The 25,047-nt window shown below is 55.5% G+C and overlaps 12 protein-coding genes across 12 annotated transcripts; 3 read left to right on the forward strand and 9 right to left on the reverse strand.

The window, feature by feature from the left end:
- Positions 1–2,776: 2,776 nt before the first annotated feature.
- PHYSODRAFT_327698 (hypothetical protein) lies at positions 2,777–3,135 on the reverse strand (the record flags this gene model as incomplete). The annotated part of the gene is made up of 2 exons (XM_009523858.1): positions 2,777–3,006; positions 3,066–3,135. 2 exons carry the CDS (start codon positions 3,133–3,135, stop codon positions 2,777–2,779), a joined length of 300 nt encoding a protein of 99 aa, XP_009522153.1.
- Positions 3,136–3,802: 667 nt separating this feature from the next.
- PHYSODRAFT_298000 (hypothetical protein) lies at positions 3,803–4,384 on the reverse strand (the record flags this gene model as incomplete). Its single annotated transcript, XM_009523859.1, has 1 exon — positions 3,803–4,384. The coding sequence occupies one exon, from the start codon at positions 4,382–4,384 to the stop codon at positions 3,803–3,805; it is 582 nt and encodes a 193-aa protein (XP_009522154.1).
- Positions 4,385–5,275: 891 nt separating this feature from the next.
- Positions 5,276–7,320, forward strand: PHYSODRAFT_285280 (hypothetical protein). Its single transcript, XM_009523860.1, has one exon. It carries the CDS (start codon positions 6,208–6,210, stop codon positions 6,811–6,813), a length of 606 nt encoding a protein of 201 aa, XP_009522155.1. The 5' UTR covers positions 5,276–6,207; the 3' UTR covers positions 6,814–7,320.
- Positions 7,321–7,520: 200 nt separating this feature from the next.
- PHYSODRAFT_392303 (hypothetical protein) lies at positions 7,521–7,748 on the reverse strand (the record flags this gene model as incomplete). The annotated part of the gene is made up of 1 exon (XM_009523861.1): positions 7,521–7,748. A coding segment is annotated over one exon (228 nt), but the record flags the coding sequence as incomplete, so codon positions are not given.
- Positions 7,749–10,420: 2,672 nt separating this feature from the next.
- Positions 10,421–11,568, reverse strand: PHYSODRAFT_327702 (hypothetical protein; the record flags this gene model as incomplete). The annotated part of the gene is made up of 5 exons (XM_009523862.1): positions 10,421–10,438; positions 10,467–10,571; positions 10,637–10,786; positions 10,822–10,938; positions 11,434–11,568. The coding sequence occupies 5 exons, from the start codon at positions 11,566–11,568 to the stop codon at positions 10,421–10,423; spliced, it is 525 nt and encodes a 174-aa protein (XP_009522157.1).
- Positions 11,569–11,827: 259 nt separating this feature from the next.
- Positions 11,828–14,669, forward strand: PHYSODRAFT_298003 (hypothetical protein; the record flags this gene model as incomplete). The annotated part of the gene is made up of 7 exons (XM_009523863.1): positions 11,828–12,411; positions 12,478–12,620; positions 12,698–12,806; positions 12,880–13,509; positions 13,574–13,780; positions 13,849–14,311; positions 14,397–14,669. 7 exons carry the CDS (start codon positions 11,828–11,830, stop codon positions 14,667–14,669), a joined length of 2,409 nt encoding a protein of 802 aa, XP_009522158.1.
- A 105-nt stretch (positions 14,670–14,774) lies between these two features.
- Positions 14,775–17,072, reverse strand: PHYSODRAFT_494014 (hypothetical protein; the record flags this gene model as incomplete). Its single annotated transcript, XM_009523864.1, has 2 exons — positions 14,775–16,146; positions 16,309–17,072. Coding segments are annotated over 2 exons (2,136 nt in total), but the record flags the coding sequence as incomplete, so codon positions are not given.
- Positions 17,073–17,551: 479 nt separating this feature from the next.
- PHYSODRAFT_253387 (hypothetical protein) lies at positions 17,552–18,079 on the forward strand (the record flags this gene model as incomplete). The annotated part of the gene is made up of 1 exon (XM_009523865.1): positions 17,552–18,079. The coding sequence occupies one exon, from the start codon at positions 17,552–17,554 to the stop codon at positions 18,077–18,079; it is 528 nt and encodes a 175-aa protein (XP_009522160.1).
- Positions 18,080–19,020: 941 nt separating this feature from the next.
- On the reverse strand, positions 19,021–20,344 carry PHYSODRAFT_327706 (hypothetical protein; the record flags this gene model as incomplete). The annotated part of the gene is made up of 7 exons (XM_009523866.1): positions 19,021–19,087; positions 19,117–19,178; positions 19,269–19,430; positions 19,555–19,818; positions 19,881–20,064; positions 20,093–20,252; positions 20,278–20,344. The coding sequence occupies 7 exons, from the start codon at positions 20,342–20,344 to the stop codon at positions 19,021–19,023; spliced, it is 966 nt and encodes a 321-aa protein (XP_009522161.1).
- Positions 20,345–20,945: 601 nt separating this feature from the next.
- PHYSODRAFT_490316 (putative aldehyde reductase) lies at positions 20,946–21,779 on the reverse strand (the record flags this gene model as incomplete). Its single annotated transcript, XM_009523867.1, has 1 exon — positions 20,946–21,779. One exon carries the CDS (start codon positions 21,777–21,779, stop codon positions 20,946–20,948), a length of 834 nt encoding a protein of 277 aa, XP_009522162.1.
- Positions 21,780–22,168: 389 nt separating this feature from the next.
- PHYSODRAFT_253309 (putative aldo/ketone reductase family member protein) lies at positions 22,169–22,927 on the reverse strand (the record flags this gene model as incomplete). Its single annotated transcript, XM_009523868.1, has 2 exons — positions 22,169–22,444; positions 22,517–22,927. The coding sequence occupies 2 exons, from the start codon at positions 22,925–22,927 to the stop codon at positions 22,169–22,171; spliced, it is 687 nt and encodes a 228-aa protein (XP_009522163.1).
- A 1,038-nt stretch (positions 22,928–23,965) lies between these two features.
- Positions 23,966–24,799, reverse strand: PHYSODRAFT_490204 (putative aldehyde reductase; the record flags this gene model as incomplete). Its single annotated transcript, XM_009523869.1, has 1 exon — positions 23,966–24,799. One exon carries the CDS (start codon positions 24,797–24,799, stop codon positions 23,966–23,968), a length of 834 nt encoding a protein of 277 aa, XP_009522164.1.
- Positions 24,800–25,047: the final 248 nt, after the last annotated feature.

Consider the following 25,047-nt stretch of genomic DNA (forward strand, 5'->3'; position numbering starts at 1 on the left):
TAGCGCATCCTGACATCCCAGGTCTGGAAATACCTGGATCAGGTGGAAAAAACACGTATTTAACGGATTTGTCGACGGTTGCACAGTGTTCCTGTTAGCAACTCGTCAGATCGAGCCCCTCAACAAGCTGTTAACACGCTTTGGGGAATTGTCAGGGCTGAAAATACAAGCGTCAAAAAGTATCTTAATTCCGTTAAATCTTGCTTGGACATAAGGGAGATGCCATGGATATCCTGTCTTGGCTAAGGGATCGACGACTCGGATACTCGGATATCATTTTGGTACTACAAAGTGCTACCAGGTGTAAGGGGCCTACTTTGGCTCACTACTTTAGCTTACACGTGTGCGCGTGTATGTGAGGAAGCGTAGCTTAGGTTAAATTAGAGTTAATTATACTCGGGCCTCCGAGTATAGATTAATCTAAATAAACGATCCAAATAATGTTTTTGGGTTAAAATGAGAACTGCTATTTGTGTTTTATGTTTCTGACTTCCTCTAAATGTAATATTCTAAACTAGGAATCTGCCAACGGCTGGAGGGCAGAATTCCAATGCTATGCATGTCACTCATTGGCTAAAAGATGCTGCTCTCAACCAATAGGAATCCTAAGTCTCTATGGACCACCCGTCGTGGTGATCCTAAATGTATGTAGCCTTTGGTGTGTCTACACCAAGGACGAGAAAGTCTTTCGAACCTCTAACAGACGTCGTGTCTGTTAGAGTTACAAGTGACTGTGGGCACTTGTGCGTGTAACCCCGTTACAAAAAAGGAAAGCCCCTACGGGCGCAAGATTTTCCCTTGTTTCTGACACGATGGGATTGGAGATTTTCCGGAATTCCCCGAGCCGCGCCTGTGATTGGTTGCCTCAGAGACTCACTCTGGGAGAGGGAGGCAGCGACCGGACTCGCGTTGGCAGTGTACAAGGTTTGGTGACCCCGGATGAAGATGTCCCCAAGAATGGACCCCGGCTGGAACCAAGTACCGAACGAGAGGCAAAGCCCAAGGGAGCGTAGAAGTGCCTCCTACTGGAGGCCGCCTGCTCTTGGTGCACTGTACAACGCAAGACGAGCCCGACCGGATCGAGTGAAGACCCAGAAGCCGTGAAGTTGACCAAGAAATCCCGGACGTGAAGCCCAAGTGGAGTGTGATCCCGTTTGGATCATGAATCCCGGATGGAGGTACCAAGATACCATCCCAGATGTGAAGATCCAGTATACAAAGTCCAATATGTTTCCGACCGACCAAGCCGACCAGCCAAGATCTGTTCGGATTCCGTGGAACATTGAACTTCACTTGCGTACCTAGTGATGATTATACTTGCTGGAAGTATGCTACGAGGGACCGTGGACGATTGCGACGACACGACTATAGTGAAGACAAGTCAAGATGGAGTGCATGTAAAGATCGACAGAAGATAGCCAGCCAGACAGAGAGAGACAACAGATAACAGATAAACAGAGTTCGTTTTGCCAAGGATCGCGCAAGTGACTTGGAGCAGCCTACCGGACGTGCATTGTTTGGGTATCTGAGGGCTGTCAGAGGCGACGTCCAGGAAGGTTACGTTCTGCTCTGCTAAGGACACAAGCCACCCCGATTGGAGTGTACATCTAGGTGTATTATTTCCGGTTAGGGTTTGTTCTGGGTGCACCCCATTCCGGAGTCTACACCCGAGACGCGCTAAGCTATACACCTGGGCAGTCAGACGTTCACCCGCCTCGCCTCATTTCGCGCGTGTTCGTTGATGCAGTTACGAGTCCGCGAAGCCGCTCTTGGAGTTTACTTGTTGTTCCCACCACGAGGATCGAGGCCTTTACAATACGACACTATCGACAACGTAGGAGATGGTGTGCTAGTATTTTCGCCTGCGTACCAGCAACCGTATAGAGATCACAGCTCTTGTCAGCCATCGTGACGCCCACTGAAACACCAAAGATACGTGCACGTACCTCCCCTACAGACATCGGCTAGCCATAAATTTTCTTGTTGTTTGACGCTGTTCGGTTGACATCCGGCGTGAAAGCCTGTTGTATGCAAGCAGGACGGTTAGATATCAAATAGCCACCACAAGTAGGACATACATGCGCACCGAGACAGCCTCGTAGGTGTAGTTAGGGTCCGAGAGAACAAATAGGAGGAGCGGTCTAAGTCGGTATCTTGATCGCTGAGCTGCCCTTGGCTCTCGGAGCGCCCTCGCGCTGTGAGCTCCTGTTGGTTCGAGCGTTCATCGTCATCGCTGCTGCTGCCGCCCACAGTGCTGCTGCTGTCGGCCGCCGTGTCGTCGGTGTACATACTTGCGTCGGCCATGATCTTCTCGGAGAAGATCTCCCCCCACACGATGTGTACTGTACCACTGAGGAGCGACCGCGACTTTTGACAGGTTGATTTTGACTGTCGCTCAATTCTATGGAATGCCTTTATTTTATTTTATACTAGATCCTTACACTACAACACATACTCACTGCATCCGCCTGCAAAGGCTGCTGTTGCAGTGAGAGCCTGTTTTGGCAGCACCATTGGGTATTTAGCTGTCATCGCTGACGTCACCGCCTTAGCCACCACCATTTTGGTCCTCGGCGATCCGCCTGCTTTTAGGCGCGCTTCGCACTCTGATTCGAGATCACACGATGGGCTGCTTGATCATCCGGCCTCGTCCTGCAGCGTCTTGTGACATCGTTTAGCTTGAACACGCGCTTCTTCTCCTTCATTTAGGGCGCCTCACGCGAACGTTTGTCCGTGTGGGCTGACGTATGACCGCAGCCCAACATGCTGTTCGGGTTCACGTGCTGCTGGAGTTCATGCACGCCGGGCCATTGAAGCCGCCGCTATTGGTGCCGTGGTCCAGGGGTTTGTAGTAGAGCTTGGGAAGTTCGCCGCTGCGCTGGTGGTGCGGCGAGTGCGCCTGGTACTGCGAGTAGCCGTAGCCCTGCATGGCGAAGAGGAAGGAGGAAGTCAGGCGGGTGTACTGCCGATGGAATGGGGGGCTTGTGCCGCCAGCGCTCGCCTCGCCTGCAGTCGAGAAACACGTCAGCAATGGGGCAACAGGCTGGCTAGAGTGAGCAGTGTACCGAGATTGAGTTGTTCTGCTTTCGGTTGTGCCTCGTACGTCTCGTCGTTGCAGTAGAAGGCGTCTCTCATGTGCTGTGCCGTGCTTGCCCTGGGATAGTGTCACAGCAATTGCCGAGCACGTCCATCAACCGCGATATTCAGCTCAGAACAATTCACTCACTTAGCGAATGTTCGCATTATCCTGCGAATTACGCCAAGGTTTTTTCGATCGAAATCTCGACAGAGCTTAATATTACGGCCGTATCCAAGCTTTGATTGGATAACTCTGACCAATGAGATTGACAGCAGGTGGAACCCGAAGAGTCGGGGCAGGCCGCTGGGCACCTCACTTACCCTTTCCCACCAGTATACAAATGTCTATATTAATCTTATCCCTGCAAAATCGGGATAAGAGCGGTCGCCGGTGGGTTAAAGGCCTCGTTGTCAGTGCCGGCTTGGGTCTTGTCCGCAGGATAGGCCGAGTCGGCCAACAAGTACTGGCCTTCGCTAAATAACTGGCACTTGTAGCCGTCCTTGGACAACGCCATCTTGCGATACACAGTGCTATCAGCACATGAACCGGTCCATCCGCTGTAGAATGCGATGATGCGACGGCGGTCATCACAAACAACTTGTCCATTTAAGCTGTACCGATGTTTTCTATCAAAAAAGCACTGGCCATCAACCCCCGGCTTCTGTGCAAAAGGGAACGTTGTCCCGTCAATAAACCCGACGCACCCCGGGAAGCCTTCTCGCCTCATTCGACGCGCTGTTTGGCTTCGCTCGTCTGGATCGGCCGCTTGATGTATTCATCGGACATGTCGATTAACGCAATCACAACGCGATCCGTAAAGAGATCTAGCGTACCCGTGCCAACTCCCCAGATCTTCGTCGTACGGCCCAAGGACGACCCATTTCCATTCGTACCTAGACGATCGAGTGCGACCGCTAGCTGCAGCCATATTGGGGCTTGAGGGTGGTCGCTGATGTTCTGAAACACGCGGTGGTCCTTGATCTTGTTGGAGATGAACTCAAACGACTCCCTGGTAGTGCGAGTCAGCTGTCGAAAGTCATCATCGTCGAGGTTTAGGAAGTACTGGCTCGCGAACTCGTGGCTTCTTGGCTTGTTAACTTTTGCAGTCATATACCGTCGAGACAGTAGCTGTAGGAGAATGTCGTGCACCTCATCTACCGTCGACTCCACCGGAAAGCACTCGGTCCAGTCATCAAACGGAGAGGAGCCCCCAGCGTCTTCGTCAAGCTCGTCTTCGAGGACTGCAAGGGCGAGGAGGTCGATCACGTCGGCAATGACCTTCTGGCGGTCGCTGGTCTTGGGCATACTCGAAGAATCCCCCTGCGCTCAAGAAGATGAATTCTGAGACGCCCTCGACCAAACCCAGAAATAACATGTTATTTCAATCGGAAATAACACGTTATTTGCCACCCAAATAATATGCGATTTCGGAGTGGTTTTGTCAATTCTAGCACCCCCTAATATGCGCAGTACCGAATTACCTATGCTATCGCCTTCTATATGTTATGCCATACACCCCCTAATTGACCAATTACAGGCGTTTCGGGAAGATTGGTTTGCACTGCCCTTTTATAGTGACACTTGATATTTGTATTGAAACGCGTTTTCAATGTATTTGCTTGGCTAGCCAGGGCACCGAAATGTCGACTCTATAGAGTTCGCTGAAGTGTATGGCATAACATAGGTAATTCGGTATGTACAAGTCTGGCACAGTTGCAGCGATAGGTCAGAATCAAAATCTGAGTGCTGAACAGTGTGTTGGGATGTATCGTGCCAACTGCTGCCAACTCGAGTCATGGGCGAGTTGTTGGTGGTCGTGGCAATGGTGAAAAATGTTTGTGCATGCACCTAACCTGCTGCGGCGATAAGTGGTGGCAACCTGGCAACCTGGCAACCTAAAGGTGACTTCCATCTTGAATCAAGATGGCTACATTTGGTTGAAGCGGCTCGACCAATCGGGGTGCGCTATAAATGTGCGGCCGTAGATCGCGACGGAGCTGCCCAGTTTACAAGCCGTGACTCGATCCCTGTGAGCAATGGTGCTGCGTGCGTTCTGGAACATCGGTGCGGGGCTGGTGCATCGCCTGGCGAACAAGCGCTCCATGGGCAGAGGCGTCTTGGGCGTGAGCTACCCGTCCGTGTGGAAAGGGAGAACGGGACTGCTGGACTGCGACGTGAACCTGCACCTCAACAACTCGTCGTACCTCCACAGCATGGAGCTGGCGCGTTGGTACTTCTGCGCGTACGTTGGCAACAATGGCCGTGTCTCTAAATGGCAGCAACATCAACGAGAACTAACCTCCTAACCTCTTATCACCAAAAACGCTGTTGTCGTGCGTGCTGTTTTGCAGTGCGAATGGCATTCTGTGGCATGCGATCAAGAACCGGCGCATGGTCGTCGTGGGCTCGCAGGCGATCCGCTATCGCCACGCGATCCCTCCGTTCCACGCGTACGAGATCAAGACCCAGGTGGTGTATTGGGACGACGACTGGATCTACCTCTTGCACCAGTTCCAAGACCCCGACACCGGCAAGCAGTTCGCCGAAGGACTCGTGCGTGGCGTCGTGATGAAGGGGCGTCGCCGGGTGTCTGCCAACCGCGTGTTCGCTGAAGTGAGCGGCGGCGAGGCGGTCGAAGCCCCCAAGGAGGTCCCCGACGTCGTGAAGTGGTTTCTGGACTGGGACGGAGCGTGCGCCACAAGCATGAGAGATGCAACCAAGAAGGCGGAGCTGGAACTGGAAGAAAATCCTCCTTCACCCACGCCAGAGAAGCTCGGCGCGCGCGTCTGGCAGGAGATGAGGAAGTCCATGAACCTGCCGTAGGGTATGCCCACGGCAAAAAAAACACCGTTCATAGTACACTTTTTTGTCGTTTTTCACGTCGAATCGGCTTTTTTCCGACGTGAAAAACAAGGGAAGTGAACACAGTTGCTGGCCGCATGCAATTGCAGGCAGTATCATTGCGCACGTCGTGATGGTAGGCCGCATCGTGTGGAATGTGGGCGCCGGGCTGGTGCACCGCCTGCTGCACAAGGCCAGCATCCGGCCGGGCATGGGCTTCGCCTACCCGTCCGTGTGGCGCGCGCGCCCGGGTTTCCTGGACTGCGACATCAACCTGCACCTCAACAATGCGTCCTACCTCTTCAACATGGAGCTCGCGCGCTGGCACTTTTGCGCGTGAGTCAATCTACCTAAACTGGCAACAGCCCCATCCTCTAACGCCTTCCAACCCAGAAATCTCACTTTTCTTGCTCTGTGTTGCTGGCAACAGGGTGACTGGCATCCTCGGCAACGTGGCTCGCCACCGCCGAGCGTTACTCGTGGCCTCGCAGGCCGTGCGCTACCGACACCCGATCCCGCCCTTCCGGCCCTACGAGATCCGCTCGCAGCTCGTGTTCTCCGACGACGAGTGGATGTACTTCCTGCACCAGTTCCAGTGCCCCACCACTGGCAAGCTCTACGCGGAGGGCTTGTGCCGCGCCAGCTGCCGGCAAGACGGCAAGACGGTCTCGGCCGCCAAGCTCTACGTCGAGGTGTTCGGCGGCGACGCCGAGGCGCTGCAGACGCGGGGCATGCCCGACGTGGTCAAGCAGCTGCTCGAGTGGGACGGCGCGGCTCGCATCGAGCTTGAGACGCCTGACGAGGCCGCGCGCCGCGAACGGGAGACGGCGTTGCCCTCCGCCGACAAAAAGGTGCTGGCACAGGCCACGCGCTCGTGGAACTTGCCCGTGTAAAACGAGCACAGTTTGTACTGCCTCGAACCGGATAGATGACCGAGTTTTTGTATAGAAATCCAGCCTTTTACCTAACCAACTGGCGTTGTACGATGGCAAAGATAGAGAGATGCGTCGAGAAGTTCTCGAACATACCGGTACCTTCGGTCTCGCCTGTTTTAGCACACTGAGTTCTCGCATCGTTACGGTTCCCTCGGTCCCATCACGAGCTGCGAGTGTGCTCGCGACAAGACGCCGAAGGAAGGCAGGCGCGACCACCAAAGGAGAGGAAGGACGAAGAGAACGAGGAGAAGAAGGGAAGTGCAGATGGTTTGGATGCAGAATACTGGTACTATATTAGAGCTCGGTCCGCGCTGAACTGGAGCGTGCACTACGCTGAGGACGCAGCTGGACACGGGGGCGAAGCGCAAACGCGCTGCCTGCTATTAAACTACTCGGGACGCTTGGTCGCCCTCGCAGCTCCACGGGCGGCGGCTTGCCGTCGATATTCGGAGCGCAGGGGGCATCAGCGTCCCTTGACTTCTTTTCTATCAGGTAGAGGAAAATTGCACGCGTCGAATCGGATCTTGGGAAGAAACTGAGTCCTGAGGTCGCCACTGGTGACGCAATCACCCAAAATCCCAAAGACCCAAGTGGCCCCGGGTGGCTCAGTCTTGATGCGAGAAAATGGGTTTTTTAACTCCCTTCTTTCTCTCTCCCCCTTAGTTGATCCGCGCGACCTTGCTGGGCACCACGACGGGGTTCTCCTCCTCGAGCTTGCGCTTGCCCGCCGTCTTGAAATTGAAAGCGCAGTTGTGCTCCTCCGCGTAGCGGTGCTTGCCGCAGAACGTGTAGTCGCAGCGGCACTTGACGGCGGTGAGGCCCACCTTCACCTTGCACTCCCAGCAGCGCCGACGGTTTTTCTGTACGGGCTTTTTGTCTTCCTTCTTCTCTGTGGTCTCCTGAGCCTTCAGCACCGCCGCCGGGTGCGCCTCGAAGGCCGCGGGCGGCAGCGCCGACGACTTGGAGCGCTTCAGGCAGCTCTTGCGGAACGTCAGCGACGCCTTTACGCTCTGCAGCACGGCAGGCGGCACGCGCGCGAACCGCTGAGAGGGCGCAGGCGAGGCGACATCTGCTGTGGCGTCCACGCTCGAAGGGGAGGCCGCGCCGGATGCGGCCGACTTCAGGCAGTCGCTGGAGGCGGGGGCCGGCGTGGTGGCCACCACGGAGGCTGAAGGGGTGGCTGTGGAGGTGGAGCTGGCGGAGGACACGCTGGCGTCGGCGGGGGCGGCGCCCGAGGAGGTCGAGGTCTTGGTCACCATCACGGGCTCGGTCGCGTCGGCGGGCACGACGGGGGCTTCGTTGTTGAACACCGGGGACGAGCTGCGCGCCATGGAGCGAAAGCGGGAATGAGCTGCGGAGGTTTGCGGCGAAAAATGCAGCGGGGGGGAAGAAACCGCTTGCTCTGGGACAGGGGCGGTCGGCAATACAAAAACAGTGTGTGGGGAGCCGGCACATCTGTGTAACTGCTGGGCGAATTTTGGCAAATCGGGCTGCGCCAGCGATTCTGCGAAAAAATGACCGCCGCCACCGACTGGGCGGGCGCGGCAGTGGAAGTCTGTAGCGACCGACTGGTACAGTTGAAGCTAAAGGTGGCCGGATGGCGCTATACCCGGGACGGGCGCAGCAGCCCCGCCGGAATACGGAAAGTTCGCAGCCGGGAGGCTTCAAGATAGAGCCCATACAAAGACGCTGTGCGGCAGAAAATTCGCGCGGGGAAAGTGGCATTTTGGCAATGGCAGCGCGACCCGAAAAGGCCGGCGGCACTCGCCACAGCATGGGTTGACTGACTGTGCGGTGGAGATGGCAGGCACCGTTGCAGGATTCATTCCATTGCTCTGTAGGCGGCCTTTAGCGAGGACAGCAAGTGGCGTTTGCCGACGGCATTTCGCCGATCGCGACGAGCACATCGGAGGCGCGAGCTCGGCGGGCCTGGCCGCTACTCTCGGTGTCGCCTGCTCGCTGTACGCATCACGGCAACAACGGCGGCCAGCAAGGCTGTCCTTGAAGGACCCAACCAGCCTTTTACTGCAGTCTGCAGTGGGGGGTAAATGCACGGCAGCCGCTGGCACTGTGAAGTTCACGTCATAGTGAACGGAGCCAATATGCCCACCCCCTTTCGCCCCCGCTGCTGCTGCCCGTAATACCACTCGGTCTATTAGACCTAAGGCATAGTTACCATTGAAGGCACCTCTCGCGATCCAGCAGAGCCAGCCTGCTGTTGCCAACAGCTCCACCGCGGCACAGCAACGGTATCGCAGCAAGCTGGCGAAAACGGGTTTCCGCTTGCGTCGTCGTCGCCTGGTAGGAACAAGTGAGGCATGCCAGAGAACAGAGCTGGAAAGTGTCGTTACGCGTGACGCTAATTGACGCTGGCGACAATCTATTGCCGGCGAAGGTCTGCCGCGGACTGCTGCCGCACTGCGCTCCTCCGAACCTTGTCGAATAACAGCAGTAGCAGGACGCACAGCAGGAAGTGCCTCGAAGAAGGTCGGTATACGTGAGGTATACGTCCACCCGGTAATGTGACACACCGAACCCTATTGGCTGAATTGTCGTTCGAATTTTAGGGTTTTGCTCGCCACGATGGACACCTTCGCCCAGAGCAGCATTTGTATGGCGGCCACTATTGGCCGGCCGGCCCAAGCTCACTCGACGTCGACGCTCTTCCCATCGCCTCGATGGGCGGCAGTAGTCCTGTCAACCTCAGCTTCCCAAACCTTACCTTTACCTCCGTAACCTCAACCCACCTTCAGACCTCCCAACTTCCCCGACTCTCGGCCTAACCTGCGTAACTATCATGCTTTGCATAAATAGCCCATCTTTAAAGGTGCCGCGTACTGTACGCAGTACGCGGCGTTCATGCACTTTAAGCTGGCTCGCAGACCTCGCTCTAATCCAGAACTTGTCACCAGGAGCGATCTCTACAGCCGTATTTGCGCGATGAACGAGCACCGCCCCCCTGACGAAGTGCTGAATAGCGCCTCGCACACGCCGATGGCGTCTGTCCCTCAAAATCGCAGTCCACACACTATCGCTCGTGAGAGTTGGAACGCTACAGGATGTGATTTTCGCTGAGCTGTTTCTACCGACACGCGCCAAACAAAGAGAAGCCGAAGGTTAGACACCGTGTTCTCTTCCGATTCGGATGCCGCCAGTGAGTCGCAGGTTCAAGAGGTCCAGCAGCGCTCGGTACCCAGGGTTGACGCAACGCCTGCGCAACAAGCTTCGGACGGCGGTGATAGAGGTACTTTGGTCGCCATGACGCCTGCGCAACGAGCGGTGGACGTCGGTGCTAGCGGTAATTCGACTGCTACGACGCTAACAGCTCTTCCACCACTATGGCAGACCCCAGTCTACGAAACGGTAATGGCAGTACCGCCTCACAAACAGGTTGGCATGAGTAAATTAAAATTCGAAAGCCTGAACACTGGCAGTTTATTGTGCTTGTGGCTCACTACCGGTTCTGGAATATCGATGATAAAAACCTGAAGAACGAGCACACTGCGTATGCATATTGCACAAGATGCAAACGATCGGTTCGATTCGGCAAGGGAAACAGCGGTGTTTAGAGGCACATGAGCAACTACCACGCAGCAGCGCTCGCAAATTACGGCAAAGAGGACGATGTGGATGAGAATAGCCTTGAGCCGCAGCCCGAAGCTCAATCCCGACAGCTTCGTGAAGTTAGCCCCGAGCAGCAGAAGGTGTACGTGCTTCTTGCGCGTTGGATAGCAGCCCATTTTCGCCCGCTTCTCTTGGTTGAAGACAAAGGCTTTATTACGTTCATCAAGTTCATCACGAGCGCGTCGGCGTCCTTGAGCATCTCGACGTCCACGAGCGCGTTGGCGTCCACGATCGTGTCGGCGTTCTCGAGCACTTCGGCGTCCACGAGCGCTTCCGCGTCCTTCAGCACGTCCACGTCCTTGACCATCTCGATGTCCACGAGCGTGTCGCCTTCTCGAGCACTTCGGCGTCCACGAGCGCGTCGGTCTCCTCGAGCCCGTCAGCGTCCACGAGCGCTTCCGCGTCCGTCAGCAGGTCGACGTCCTTGAGCATCGCGACGTCCTCGAGCACATCGGCTTTCTACAGCGCGTCGGCGTTCACGTGCACGTCGACGTCCTGGTGTTCACGGGTGTTGGTGTCCAGGCGTTTGTGTGTTCGTGAAAGCTCATATATTTTTTTATATGGAGTTTTGTATGTGGGAGGTTAGCGAGGGGTTGAAGGTGAGTAAGGTAAGGTTGACAGGACTACAGACAACGACTTACAAAGCCGGCATGCTTAATGCCATCCTCCTATATAAAAACAACGATAAATTCCCTCCCGTCAAATCTGTAAAACTGTCATAAAACACACGGTGTGTTGCATAAAGTACACAAGAAAGCATATAAAGTACACAAAACCAGATGGTATACAAAGATGAAGTCATTTGATTGAATCTGATTGGCTGGTTTGCTCATGTTAAGCTTTGCTTGACTTCGTCTGCCGGCTTTTTGTGTCTGCCGGCTTTGTAAGTCGTTGTCTGTACGCAGCAGATGGCTGCACGATACAGCCCAGCGCGCCGCGCTGACAGTGTCTTACCGGCCAGCTGGGCACGCGCAGCCCTTTTTCCGCGTTACGGGGCCGGCTGGGGCGACGACGACGCTGCTGATTTCCTTGCTCCTGTCGCCCTGCTTCACACACACAGTTCGAGGTTGGAGGTTGACCCAGATGCATTACTGCGAGCGCCGAGCTCGAGTCCCCTTTCCCATCCGCGCCCAGGCGTCCATTGCCAATGAATGCACTACAGTGAGGCGAGCGAAAACAGCTCTGGCGTCGGCAAGCATCGCTCTACCATCAGGCATACTCCTCCTCAACAGCATGACCATCACTCTGTGTCACTAAAAGATTTCCCGCTTCAATGACTAGTTACAAAATTCGCCTTCCGCTTTCGCGCTGCTGAGTACACCACTGTCGGTAGGTAGGCGCCGCCTCCATGCGGCTCGGCCTGACGCCTCTGTCGCCGCGTATGGGCGCTCAGACGTCTGCAGCACGTCGGTCTCCTCTGTCTCCTCTTCCGTCGTCCCGCGCGTCTGCGTTCAGCCCCATCGACGTGGACGGCGACTCCACAGACGACGCCGAGCCGTCCTCCAACAATAGACCATCACTCTCGACGCCATCGGCCCCAACCACCCACTACGAGAGCAGCGACGAGAGCGAGCACAAGCAGAGCGAGCACAAGGACGACGCCGAGCGCAGCAGCAGCAGCGTGGAGGGGGGTGAGAAGCGCGAGAAGGGGACGGAGAAGAAGCAGCTGCTCAACTTCTTCTTCCAGTACGAAGACCGCACGCCCAAGAAGCGACGCAGAGATGCGCAGCACAGTGGCAGCAGCGCACAGAGCTCACCGGCCAAGGACGAGCTGCACGAGGTCATTTGCGCCCCGCGCACCAACATCTGCGGGGAGAAGTACGACCGCAGCGATATCGAGTTCCTGGACGATCGCGTGGAGCTCACGATCTGGCGGGCGGACATAAGGAAGTGGCAGGGAGAGATCCAGTACGCGCACTTGGGGCGCTTCTGGTGCGTTGTAAAGCACCATGAATGTCTATCGAGGAGCATGTATCTTATTGTTTGTTTTTGATGCAGTTTCTCGAGAGTGGATCGACCGCCGTACATTTTATTGCTGGAGTTGGATGGAGCGAAGGGTCGGTCGACGTTTGCAGATTTCTATGACTCGGTATTCGCAAGGGTTTGTTCCCAGGGGAACGATAAAGAATTCATGACGCAGAGTACGTGTGCTGGGAGCGTTTTGCGCTGTAGCGTTGTCAAAGCTAACTGTTATTTGTGCGTGCGCTATTCTGTGCAGAAGTGTTCGGAGTCGTGTTTTACTTTGACGAGGAAATGGACGTGATGCGCTGCCAAAGTATGGGGGACAGCAATCCTAGGCTGGCGCGGCTATTTAGTGAAAAACTATCGTAAGTGATGCGACGTGACGGAGTGGGGGTTTTGTGGCTGTTTCTAATGCTCGTCGGTGCTAACGGATTTCAGAGATAGCGAGGTGCAAGAGTATTCGAAGTGGGATGCACTGCGCAAATTACGGATTCCGCGGCGCGGTGAATCAAAGAGCAGCGCAGGTTCCAGTACCGGGAGGCGTATTGCGTCTATTACCAGACACGCCATTGGTAGTGTTAAAATGTTTTTCACTCCACGGACTTCCGTCTTGGAAGGAGACAGTGTCATCGAAGGGAACACCAGGGGAAGGACATCACGTGAAAGCAATGGAGTGTCACGTGGCGATTCTGGTGAGGCAAAAGCGCCGATCCAGATTGATATCAACAGTGAAAACCATGATCGTGGTTCGGGGCCAAAGCATGATTCGAGCACTGTGGTGATTATTCAAAATTCGGAAAACAAACCTCCTGTAGCGGATGCTTCGCTGGTGCAGGAGGAAAAAGTACGCGAGAAAGTGGAGAGCAGGAAGAGGGCAGCGGCAGCGGCTCGACGTGAAGATGAGAAATTGAAGCGGCAGAAAATTGAGAGTCGCCGCAATGAAGTCCTGCTCACGTATCCGTATGATGGCTCGGATATGGCCGGTCGAATCTGTGTCACTCTTGGCGATGTTGACCGCCTTGTCCCCGGGGAGTTTCTGAACGACAATATCATTGACTTCTATCTCAGGTAGGCTCTGATTCATGTTCGATAGAATCAGCAGGGCACGCTCACGTTGCTTTTGATCTCGCAGATTTCTCTGGCGGCATTTAGCACCGTGGCAACAGCAGCAAACGTACTTCTTCACGTCGCACTTCTTCACACAGCTGAATGGCACAAATGGCGCCCATGAGTTAACCACTGCAGACCCAGATGAGCGGTTTGCACGAGTTGCTCGATGGACCCAAAAAGAGGCCAACCTCTTCGAGAAACGATTCTTATTTATTCCTATCAACGATAGGTAGGTATTCATTGCAACGCTGCATCAAGGGCTGGTGGCTTACAACTTATTTGTTCGTTTTCCCATAGTTTCCACTGGAGCATTGCAGTTTTTTGCAATCCTGGCTCCGCTATTATCAAGAAGCACAGAAAGGTGAGACGCCGTCACCGAGCAATCGCTGATGGCAGCAGTGACGGCAAAGTTGAGGTGGTGGATTTGGTCGATGGCGACGAAAGTTCTAAAACGGCAAATGGTGGTGGCGATATTGATGAAGAAGAGATCGAAGAAGAGGAATTGCAGTCATGCCAAGAAGATCGGCTGGCGAACCCCCCTTGCCTCTTGTTTCTGGACTCACTTCGCTGTCACCGGAAGAAAAAATTTACCAGAATGCTACGCAATTATTTGGAATGTGAATGGAAAGCACGCTTCGCCTCGAGCGCAGTTGTCAGTGTGCCAAAGGAGAAGACTACTGATGATGCAAGTGCGGTGGAGGAGGAAGAGACGATTGTAACATCGTTCGACACGGAAGGTATCGGTCTTCTTGAACCAAATGTAAGTGTTCTTGTGCGCGATGCGATTGCCTTGTTCTACGTGTAGTACTCATTACGCCTTCTGTTGTTGTGTGTCTCGTATGCAGATCCCGTTACAGAGTAACAGCTCAGATTGTGGGGTATTCCTTCTCATGTATGCTGCATTGATCGTGCGGTCGTTCCCTGCTGGCGTGACTCGTGAAGACCTGGAAAGCAATCTGACGTCGACACTGACACCTACAGTGTTCAAGGACGAACATGTGCTGGAATTTCGTGAATATCTTCAGCAGCTTCTCTTCTCGCTGCAATTTCTCGAGCGGCATGGATTGCCGGAGGAAAAGGTGAAGGATGAGGAACTCGAAGTCTTCACAATTGACTAAAGCACGAATTGTGAACTACAAGCTGGGCGCTTTATAATATACTACAGCTGCCAGTGTGCTCTGATCTTACTTACAAATTGCCAAACCTGCACCGATGAGCCCGAACTACTGTGGGGATGATGGAAGCAGTCGGCGGAGTCCACGGGCCATAAATTCGCGTTGGCTTGGAGCTTCCACCACGAGATCGAGCGTTCGCCAAGGACACACAATGGAAAGGCAGAGCTCGGGCGGCGGCAGGAACTTCGAGTCTTTACGGGACAGGAACGCTTGCGTCGTGTGGCCCTCCCGAATCTCCTTGACTTCCCGAAGTGGAATAGCACGTCCTCGCTTGGTGTTTTCAGCTGATCCGCCATCATTATTGCTGCTTGGTGTCCGGGTGTGTATCGAGCTGTTCCGGGCAGTCCACGTGATGCACTCCTCCATGAAATTCAGTGTCAGCGATGTCGAGTGCGGCTTTGTCGACTCCTTGAATCCGTACTTAATGACCTGGAAGCCTCGGGAAAGTAACTCGGCGAATCCGAGAGCCTCGCAGTCCTCAATGCGAGCGAGCTCAAACTCTTCCGGAGAGCTTCCGTTGCAATTGGACGATCCCGACATGTCATCGTCGATGTCATCAAACCAAGGATGGCCCATCAAGTCTTCGGCTGAGATCCGTTCACTCTCATTCGTCTTCAGCATCTTCAGCAGAACATCTTGTGCCAACGGGCTCACAAGACGCCACTGCACGTTAGAGCGACTAAGGCAGCTCATATCCCGCACGTCGACACCTTCTGGGAAGTGATCCATACACTGCAAGGCGGCCGCAGATTCCACGCTGAACGGGAAGGCACCAAAGAGCAGCACGTACATCACAATACCAAGACTGAACACGTCCGACTTGAGGCCATACGGGCGTCCGCAAAGTAGCTCAGGGGCCGCATACTCCAGTGTACCACAACTACGCTTTAGCATGCTGGTGGGCTGCGCAAGCTCCTTCGCCAGTCCAAAATCCGCAATCTTTACAATGTTGCCGTGGATCAAGATGTTCTCCGGTTTAATGTCGCGATGCAGCACGCAGCGGCGGTGCAGATACGCGAGTCCCTCGACGACCTGCCGAATGATGCGGCGTGCCTCGGGCTCCGGGAGTCGCTGCCTCTCGATGAGGAGGTCGCACAAGTCCCCGTCTTTTAAATAATCCATCACCACATAGTGAAGATCCTTGTTTCGCTCGTACACGCCTTCGAGACTTACCACGTTCGGGTGCGAGAGTGTGCGCAGAAGGCGCTCCTCTTCCTCCAGTGCTGCCGAGATTTTGCAGCACTTCACGGCGCAGACCTGACCCGTTACGCGGTTCACGGCGCGGTGCACGATCGAGAAAGAGCCCTCGCCGATCTCTTTCATCAGCAAATATTTGGCGGAAAAGGCTTCGAACGTCTCCACTTCCACGAGGTTATTCAACATCGGCAATAAATCAGGTGCCACTGCAGACCCGCTGCTCCTGCGGCGTCGAGGCATCTTGGTGACTTCTTGGCTGTTGGTTCCTGATCCTCGTCGAGCTGGCGATCCCATGGCGGCATCAGGACTCGGTACAGACTGATCCGGCGACATGAGCTCGTCCGTGTCTTCATCGCTTTGACCTTTCTCCAGGTTAGCCTGAAACAGAGCTCGCTTGTGTGCTTCAATCATAAAGTGGATGCATTCCGTCCACGCTGTACGATCCGCCTCGTCCTCTGCTCTCAGAAACATCGGCACTTCAACCGCCTTCGTCGGTGTCTGGTGACCTGTAACTTCCACGTGCTTGAGAACAAGAACCATCGACCCAGAGCTCGGCACCGGCCACGACGTCCTGCGGTGCTTCTCCGATGTGTCCGCGTAGGCGGCACCCTGTCGTTCTGAGCTGGGTCTGCTGCTGAAGCTGCTGCTGCTCGCCGTCCGGTCTCCCTGTGATTTTTCCTGTACCAGCACCGAGTGCGCCGTGAACGTGACCTCGAACAGCGGCGTCGCGTCGTCCTGCGTCTTGTAGCAGACCATTCCGCGCTCTCGAAGCCTGAAATACTTCCGCTTCCAGCTCTTGAGCAGTCCTGCCGCCATGGGGACGCGGTGTTGCAGGTACCCGCCATGGCACCGCTTCCCGCTCTGCTGGCGTGGACTCAGCGCCCCTTGATACGCCAACGGTTGCGTGGTATCCAGCGGTGAAGCCATTCCGACGGTCAGCGCGTCCGTCGACGGTTTATTGAGGTCAAGATGAGGGACCTCCTTGTGGCTGGGTGGCAACTGCTGCACGGGGGCGTCCCCCAACTCGTCGAAGTCCGAGGAGCCCGCCGAGCTCGCGCGCCCCGTGACGCGCTCGCACTTGGACGCGAACATGAAGGAGAAACAGGGCGACGCCATGCACGTGGACGACTCGGCAGTGGACGTGGACGTGGGAGAGCCCAGGAGGTCGCTGCGCTTCTCGACTTTTCGCGAATTAAGGCAAAGCAAAAGACTGCGGTCTTAAAATGGTACCTTACGTTATGTTTCCGGTAGCTTACGTTGTTCATTTTAAGCCAATGAGATCGAGTAGGGGTTGGTGCAGCGGGCCTGTCTTACCCAACCCTATATGTGGATTTCCTTAACCGTCTGTGTCCCAATCGCGCCCACCGATTGGGCACAAATGAATTCTGCCCAATTAGCGCGCTAGGGCTTGGTACAGCAGCCCTGCTCTAATAGAGAGAGGAAGGTGTTGAAGCTCACGTTAAAGTGCACCATATAAGCGATGAGAGGTTTTCACTCGAGGCCTATTTTTTAGCTCAAAAGAGAGACGTTGCCCGCAATGGATGACGTTCCCCACGAAACCGAAGTACAGCCGGTACCTGACGGGTCCCTATTCCGTGTATTGGCTCATGTCCGATAGGCAGGGGACCATGCGGCCCGCTTTGCGCTTCGGCGCACACGCTTTCAGCGAGGAAATTTTCCGCGAGCTAGTTCGCCTCGACCACGCTGGTGACCCTGAACTGACGGATGCTGTCAGCTCGACTGGAGGGCAGGTGGACGCTGGACAGGCCAGCTTGATGATCACTGGACAGGTCGCTGAAGGGCAGGTCAGCATGGTCGCTGAAGGACAGGTTAGCTCGATGTCGCTGGTTCGCGTTGGTGACATTGAGCTGTTGGACGCTCAGGGTCAGCCGCAAGACGAGGTGCTTGACGACTTACTAGCCGAGAACGAATTTGTGATTGAAGAAGACGAGCTGGAAGAGAAGACGGAGGAGATTCAATACGACGAGCCCGAGGAGGAGATCGGGCCAGTGGGGGAGGGTGCCGATGAGTTTGGACACTTTCTACCTCCTAATTTTGCGGATCGGGCTATGACATTCGCCTCGCGTCGGGCGTATGAACAAGTGGCGCAGGTGCTGGACCTAGTCGCTGCTGAGAGGCCAGAGCAGGCTTCGTGAGTTGGAGCGGTTCGTTGCGGTTACAGGAGTGGATGCAAGAGTGCTGCGTCACCTGCGCACTTTCCCGTTCGTTAGACTGGCGTTCTTGCGATCACGTGGTCGTGGTAAGCAAGAGGACATTGGGGGCGGGTTGCACAAACTCCACGTGGTATATTATCGGCGGGGACACGACGTGCTCGTCGAGATACCTGAAGTTTTTAAAGCTCACTCGCTCGACGCATACGTGGCGTTATCAGACGCGCTCCGGAACAACTCGTTGTACAAGTTAATCCCGATCCCAAGGCCAAACTCGTTAGAGAACGTGGTCTTCCCGCTTATCCCTGTTCTTCGTATGAAACCATTCTGCTTCGAAATGGATGGTGGCAAGGGAGTGTATGCTATGGTGGTTTGCAGACGCCAGAACCTGGTTAAGGGCTGCGAAGTTGGGTTTGTTGTAATTAAACTTGGTGAGAGCGGGAAAGTTGACAATCGCGAAGACACACACAACAAAGCGGGAAATTACGGTGAACTGGGGTGTGTGGTCACGCTGTGGTACATTCGAGTCCGGGGAGAAGGATCTGACGGGGCAGCAAGGAGAAAAGCCTTGGAGAAACTAGTGCGGAAGAAAATGGAGGATCTGAAGCTCACTCTGCCCAAACGTTTTCATGGCGAGTTCAGAAAGGAGCTTTTCCAGATGCTGAGATGTCAAATGGCTATGGTGCAACAGGCTTACCTCGCTGGTTACGACGAATGGTTGCTGGCTGATGGTCATAATCTGAAAGCAAGAAAGTAGGCTCACTCTTCAAGTTGCAGTCCACCGCAGATTAACCGGCGTGACGCGCGCCGACGCTCCTGTTCGCCGCGCGCAAGCCGCCGCGGGCGCCGAACGTCTGCAACCAGCTCCAGCTCAAGCCCGTCGTCTTCTGATAGCGATAGCAGGTTCTCGCGTCGCGATCGCCGCTCTAGAAGTCGCTACTCAGGAAGTCGCAGCCGCAGTCGGAGTCCGCGCGGATCCGGGCGTAGCGCGCGCTATAGACGTCGCCATCGCTCCCGCTCACGGTCCAGAGGTAGCCGAGATGCCCCTCGTTATGGTGATGTTGTTTCCGTAGCCCAGGTACGTCTCGTTCAAAAGTTATGCAATGGTCAATTTCGTGCTGATAGTGGTTGTTGTCGTCGTTAGCGAGGCTGCAGACGTCAAGAAGGGCGGGACCTGCGGGGGATTCGACGCGCGGATAGTGCAGAAGCATCTGGAGAAGTGCGGCGCATTGGGCCCAATGCGTCCGCTCTCAAGGCAATAATGCTCGGCACGGCCAGGTCGAGAGACCGGATGGACGAGCGTGAACGAGCTCGAGCGCAGAAGAAGCTCGAGGGCCTCAGCACCACGGCAAAGGGATCAAGAAAGTGAGTTCCAGCATCAATTAGTAGGTTTTGAGGTGCTGCTCGGTGTATTCGAAGAATCTAGACGGCGTGGTCCTTGATGGGTCCCAGCAAGTAACCAGGTACTCGTCCAGAGCGGCCAGCTTCGCGATCTGGGCGGGGGTCAATTTGATGCTGACAGCCTCCAAGTTGGTCTTCTGGCGCTCAGGGTTGACGGACTTGGGGAGCGTGACGAAGCCGTTGGCCAGACTGAAGGCTACCAGCACCTGAGCAGGGCTGGTGTTGACCTCGTTGGCGACCTCGAGCAGTGTTGGGTCCTCCATCTTCTGAGCCCGAGCCAGAGGCGAGTAGGCCTCGAGCTGGATGCCGTTCTCCTTGCAGAACTTGACCAGAGTGGGCGCATGAGCCACGGGTGCAGCTCCATCTGGTTCACAGCGGGCTTGACCTTGGCGGTCTTCAGCAGCTTCTCGAGATGGGCCTCGCCGAAGTTGGACACGCCAATGTCCTTGAGGATGCCTTGCTCCTGGAGTTCTTCAAGAGCGCGCCAGGTCTCGTCGCGCGTCGCAGGCTCGGCGGGAGCATGGAGTAGATACAAGTCGATGTGCCCGAGGCGAGCTTCTCGTTGCTCGCTTTCGTGGTGGTGATAGCGTCTCGTACCCCCAGTTGAAAATCGACAGCTTGCTGGTGACGAAGATTTCTTCCCGCGGGATACCCGAGTCCTTGATGGCACGGCCGACATCCTCCTCGTTCTCGTAGTACTGGGCGGTGTCAATGTGGCGATATCCAAGCTTGAGCGCGGACAGCACGGCGTTGTAGGCTCGGGGCCAGGCTCGGATTGATACACGCCGAGTCGACGGCAGGAATCTTGGCTCCGCTGGGCAGCGTCTTGATCGGGACGTTCGCGCTCATGGTCGTATTGGAACTTGGAGGTTGTCGCTTATGAGGCGAAGATGGAATTTTGAGAAATGGTACAATTCCTGCGTGTGTGCGAGGCGAACTTTTAGCATCGGCGCAATGAGCTTGGCGTCGTCATGCTCGTAATCAAAAAGGAGAGCTTGTAAACACTTGCGCGCGCAACGCTTGGATTGCCACAAGTGAGAGGCCAATTGTTCACGCAGAGAGTGACTACATATCATGGGGATACAGTTGGTGCAGGCCCTTCCACCAAGATGCCTTTCTTCTTGCAATGGTCCACAAGTGATGGACCACGGGTGCAGCCTTGACTCTCGCCGGCTCCATCAGATTGTCAAGGAGGGCCTCGACGAAGTTGGACACGCCAATGTCCTTGAGGACTCCCGTTCTTGCAGATCCTCGAGAGCGCGCCAAGTCTCGACGCGTTTGCTCGAGTCCCCCATTGCGTGAAGGAGATAGAGGTCGATTGCTGGCTTTGCTGTGGCTGTAGCCCAGTCGGCTTGGAGCATGGTTGACAAGCAAATACATGGAATTAGCCTTATCTTTACTAGTAGCCCCTAACGCGCTCATCTTGAGGCACGGCTTCTTGACTGCCTGCTTACACAGCGTGGTCCTTGATCGGGTCCCAGCCGGTGACCAGGTACTCGTCCAGCGCCGCGAGTCTCTCGACCTGCCCAGGCGTGAGCTTGACGTTGGCAGCTTCCAGGTTGGCCTTCTGACGTTCGGGGTTCACCGACTTGGGCAGCGTGATGAAGTCGTTGGCGAGGCTGAAGGCCACCAGCACCTGGGCGGGAGTAGCGCCCACCTCATTGGCGATCTCGTTCAGCGTCGGATCCGCGAGCTTCACAGCCTTCGCCAGTGGGGAATAGGCCTCCAGCAAGATGCCGTTGTCCTTGCAGTACTTGACCAGCGACGTGCGCGTCAGCCACGGGTGCAGCTCCACCTGGTTCACTGCGGGCTTGACCTTGGCCGTCTTGAGCAGCTTCTCGAGGTGAGCCTCGCTGAAGTTGGACACACCAATGTCCTTCAAGATTCCCTGCTCATGGAGCTCCTCGAGAGCGCGCCACGTCTCGTCACGGGTGGCAACGTCACCGGGGGCGTGGAGGAGGTAGAGATCAATGTAGCCGAGTCCCAGCTTCTCGTTGCTGACCTTGGTCGTCTGTAGAGCCTTCTCGTAGCCCCAGTGCTGGACGAACAGCTTGCTGGTCACGAAGACCTCCTCACGGGGGGTACCCGAGTCCTTGATGGCGCGACCGACGTCAGCTTCGTTCTGGTAGTACTGGGCAGTGTCGATGTGGCGGTACCCCTGCTTGAGAGCGGAGAGCACGGCGTTGTAGGTTTCGGCGCCTGGCTCGGACTGGAACACACCGAGTCCAACAATGGGGATCTTGGCGCCGCTGGGCAGGGTCTTGGTCTCGATGCTGGCACTCATTGGAGTGACGGTGGCTGGATGCTTTGGTGCTTGGGTAGTAGCTGGGATATGGAGGAATGACACGACTCGAATGACTATCGGTAGGGGCAGGATTGCTACACCGTTTGAGCTGATGCAATCGATACGTGGGGTATTGGTTTAGAGAGGCTGACGTCGCTGCAAGTTGTTGTCGTAGTTGAAGCCGTTGCGGTCTCTCATTTGACTGGATTAGCCTTTTGACCCGCACATCACAGGGAGCTTCCGTTGGTAGGAGACCAACCGCCTCTCACGGCTACCAGCAAGGCTTCAATGGGAATGTTGTATTTGGTATTGGAGTTGCTTCTCATGACAGCACCTATCAGGTCAAGTGCTAGACGCTACGTTTCGATCTCAAGGCATGATCGTACCGATTAATACACCGCGTGGTCCTTGATGGGGTCCCAGGCCGTGATCAAGTACTCGTCCAGAGCTGCCAGCTGCGCGACTTGTGCAGTGGTCAACCCGACGCTGGCGGCCTCCAATTGGTCTTCCGCCGTTCCGTGTGAATCGACTTGGACAGCGTGATGACGTCGTTGGCCAGGCTGAAGGCCACCAACACCTGGACGGGGGGTAGCTCCCGCCTCCTTTGCGACCTCCTTCAGCGTCGCGTCCTCCATCTTCTGCGCCCGAGCCAGAGGCCAGTATGCCTAGAGCAAGATAAGCTAGATACTACTATCCTTGCGCATGAGCCACGGATACAGCTCTACGGCAGGCTTGACCTTGGCTGTCTTCAGCAGCTTGTCGATGTGCGCCTCGCCGAAGTTGGGCACGCTGATGTCTTTGAGGACTCCTTGCTGTAGCAGCTCCTCAAGCACCTTCCAATCTTCCGCGCGTGTTGCACTGTTGTCTGGCCCGTGGAGGAGGTAGAGTTCGATGTAGCCGAGGCCGAGCTTCTTGTTGCTCTCCTTCGTGGTCATCAGAGCCCGTTCGTACCCCATGAAGAGCTTGCTCGTCACGAAGATGTCCTCATGAGAAATGCTCGAGACCTTGATGTCTCGGCCGACGTCTGGATCGAGAAATTCGCGGTGATGGTGATCTGAGGCCGCCGAGCCATGACGTCTCGCGTACTGTACTGCAGTACGCTCGGTAGGGCCTGCGACTCTCTCAATCGTCTTCGTTACGCGTAGCATGGTGCTCGACCCTGGCCCTGACCCTGGTTCAGACCGAGTCACGGTCGCTCTCATTCAGACCACCACCACGACGTCGTCGTCGTTCAAGCAGGCGAACACGACGAATCAGGCGTGACCGCGGATGGAGACTACGAAGCCGCGAGTTTCAAAATAAACTTTCATGGCCTGACAACTTTTTGCAAACGCTCGAATTTGGATTAAGTTGAAACACTACTGCGGAATGTCACTACTATTTTGTCCGAGCAGCAATCGTCGAACCTCTAAAGCACAAGTGGAACCAGCGACGAGTAAGCATGACTCGATCTAGCACGCCTGGGCAAAAGGTTGGAAGCCCCGGAACTTGACATCCATCGTTTGTCCGCGATAAAGGCGCCTCGGCGGGCATCGGGAACGTTGCAGCACTTCCGGTTGCCCGTGGTGTTGGGACAGGGCGACAACGACGATCTGGATCTTTATGTCGAGGAGCGTGTGGAACTCGTAAGTTGACGCGGGTGAAGTAGATTTCGAAATGAGTTGCAGTGAAGAAGCTTCACTCGACCCCCCCCCCCTCCCGTACACGTACGTACACCTGATGCTGTTGCGGACTGCAACTTGCCCGAACCGTGCGCTCGTGAATACGCTTGCCCACAGCAAATGTGCACAGTCATCAAACAGTAAGTGCCATGACAACCACGCAAGCCGTGATTTTAGTGCTCATTTGCTGTTGACGATTCGATCCATTTGTCTTCAGAGCTCATGCATCAACACGGATTGCGTGGTGCAGGATGTATTTACCCAACTGTACACGCCACAGAGGAATTTCCGTGCACAGTTGGGTAAATACATCCTGCACCACGCAATCCGTCGTAGAACGCAATACTTAAGTACATGGTATCTGGAATTCCAGTTTTTTTCTTAGCGTAACGATATGACATGAAGGCATTATTGGTCGAGTGCTGTTTTTGCTTCAATTCCCTACCAGTGTTGACCCTGCCTCGAAGCTGCATGCTAGTGCGGTGCGTTGAGGCTAAGCTTACACGAGAGGAATCCACTCCCGACTCACACTGCGTGGTCTCTCGTAGGGTCCCAGCCAACCACCAGGTACTCGTCCAGCGCCGCCAGCTTGGCACTCTGTGCGGAGTCCAACTTGACTTGCACCCCGTCGAGGTTGATCTTCTGGCGTTCAGGGTCCACGGACTTGGGTAGCGTCGTGAAGTCGTTCGGCAGACTGAAGGCCACCAACACCTGCGCTGGCGTAGCGCCCACCTCATTGGCGACCTCGAGGTGCGTCGGGTCATTCATCGTGCGAGCTCGAGCCAAGGGTGAGTAAGCCTGCAGGAGGATGCCGTGCTCTTGGCAGTACTTGACCAGCGTGGGACGCATCATCCACGGGTGCAGCTCCACTTGGTTCACAGCGGGCTTCACCTTGACAGTCTTCAGGAACTTGTCCAAGTGAGCCTCGCTGAAGTTGGAGACGCCAATGTCCCGAAGGATTCCTTGCTCGTGGAGCTCCTCAAGCGCACGCCAAGACTCGTCATGCGTGGAAACATCCCCCGGCGCGTGGAGCAGGTAGAGGTCGATGTACCCGAGCCCGATCTTCTCGTTGCTCTCCTTCGTGGCCGCCAGAGCCTGTTCGTAGCCCCAGTTGGTAATGAAGAGCTTGGTAGTCACGAAGATCTCTTCACGAGGGATCCCGGAGTCACGGACGGCGCGGCCGACGTCGGCCTCGTTCTCGTAGTATTGGGCCGTGTCGATGTGGCGGTAACCTTGTTTAAGCGCCGACAGCACGGCGTTGTAGGTCTCGGCCCCAGGCTCGGAGAGACACACGCCCAGTCCAATTATTGGCATCTCAGCTCCGCTGGGCAGCGTCTTGATCGGAATGTTCGCGCTCATTGTCGAAGGTGAAGAGCTGGGAGGGAGAGGGGGCTTGGAGTGTAGCTGGAATGTTGGGGAGTGACAACTTGTGAAGCATGCCAAGCTCGGAGCTTTTCAGCCGTACGTGAAGGTGCGTAATCGGTTGCCTCGGCCATTTATTTGCTGACGCACGAGGACATGGAGATCGAGCAGGCATTCTGCGGTGCGTAAGCTGGCAAATCTGCCGGTGCTCTTGATGACGCACCAATCCAATGAACTTCAACGAC

The sequence above is a fragment of the Phytophthora sojae genome (genome assembly GCF_000149755.1).
Source record: "Phytophthora sojae unplaced genomic scaffold PHYSOscaffold_3, whole genome shotgun sequence".
Lineage (NCBI taxonomy): Eukaryota > Oomycota > Peronosporomycetes > Peronosporales > Peronosporaceae > Phytophthora > Phytophthora sojae.

Bases quoted from the DNA above. Each gene is read 5' to 3' on its own strand.
- PHYSODRAFT_285280 (XM_009523860.1), top strand. From the start codon at position 6,208: ATGCGTCCTACCTCTTCAACATGGAGCTCGCGCGCTGGCACTTTTGCG.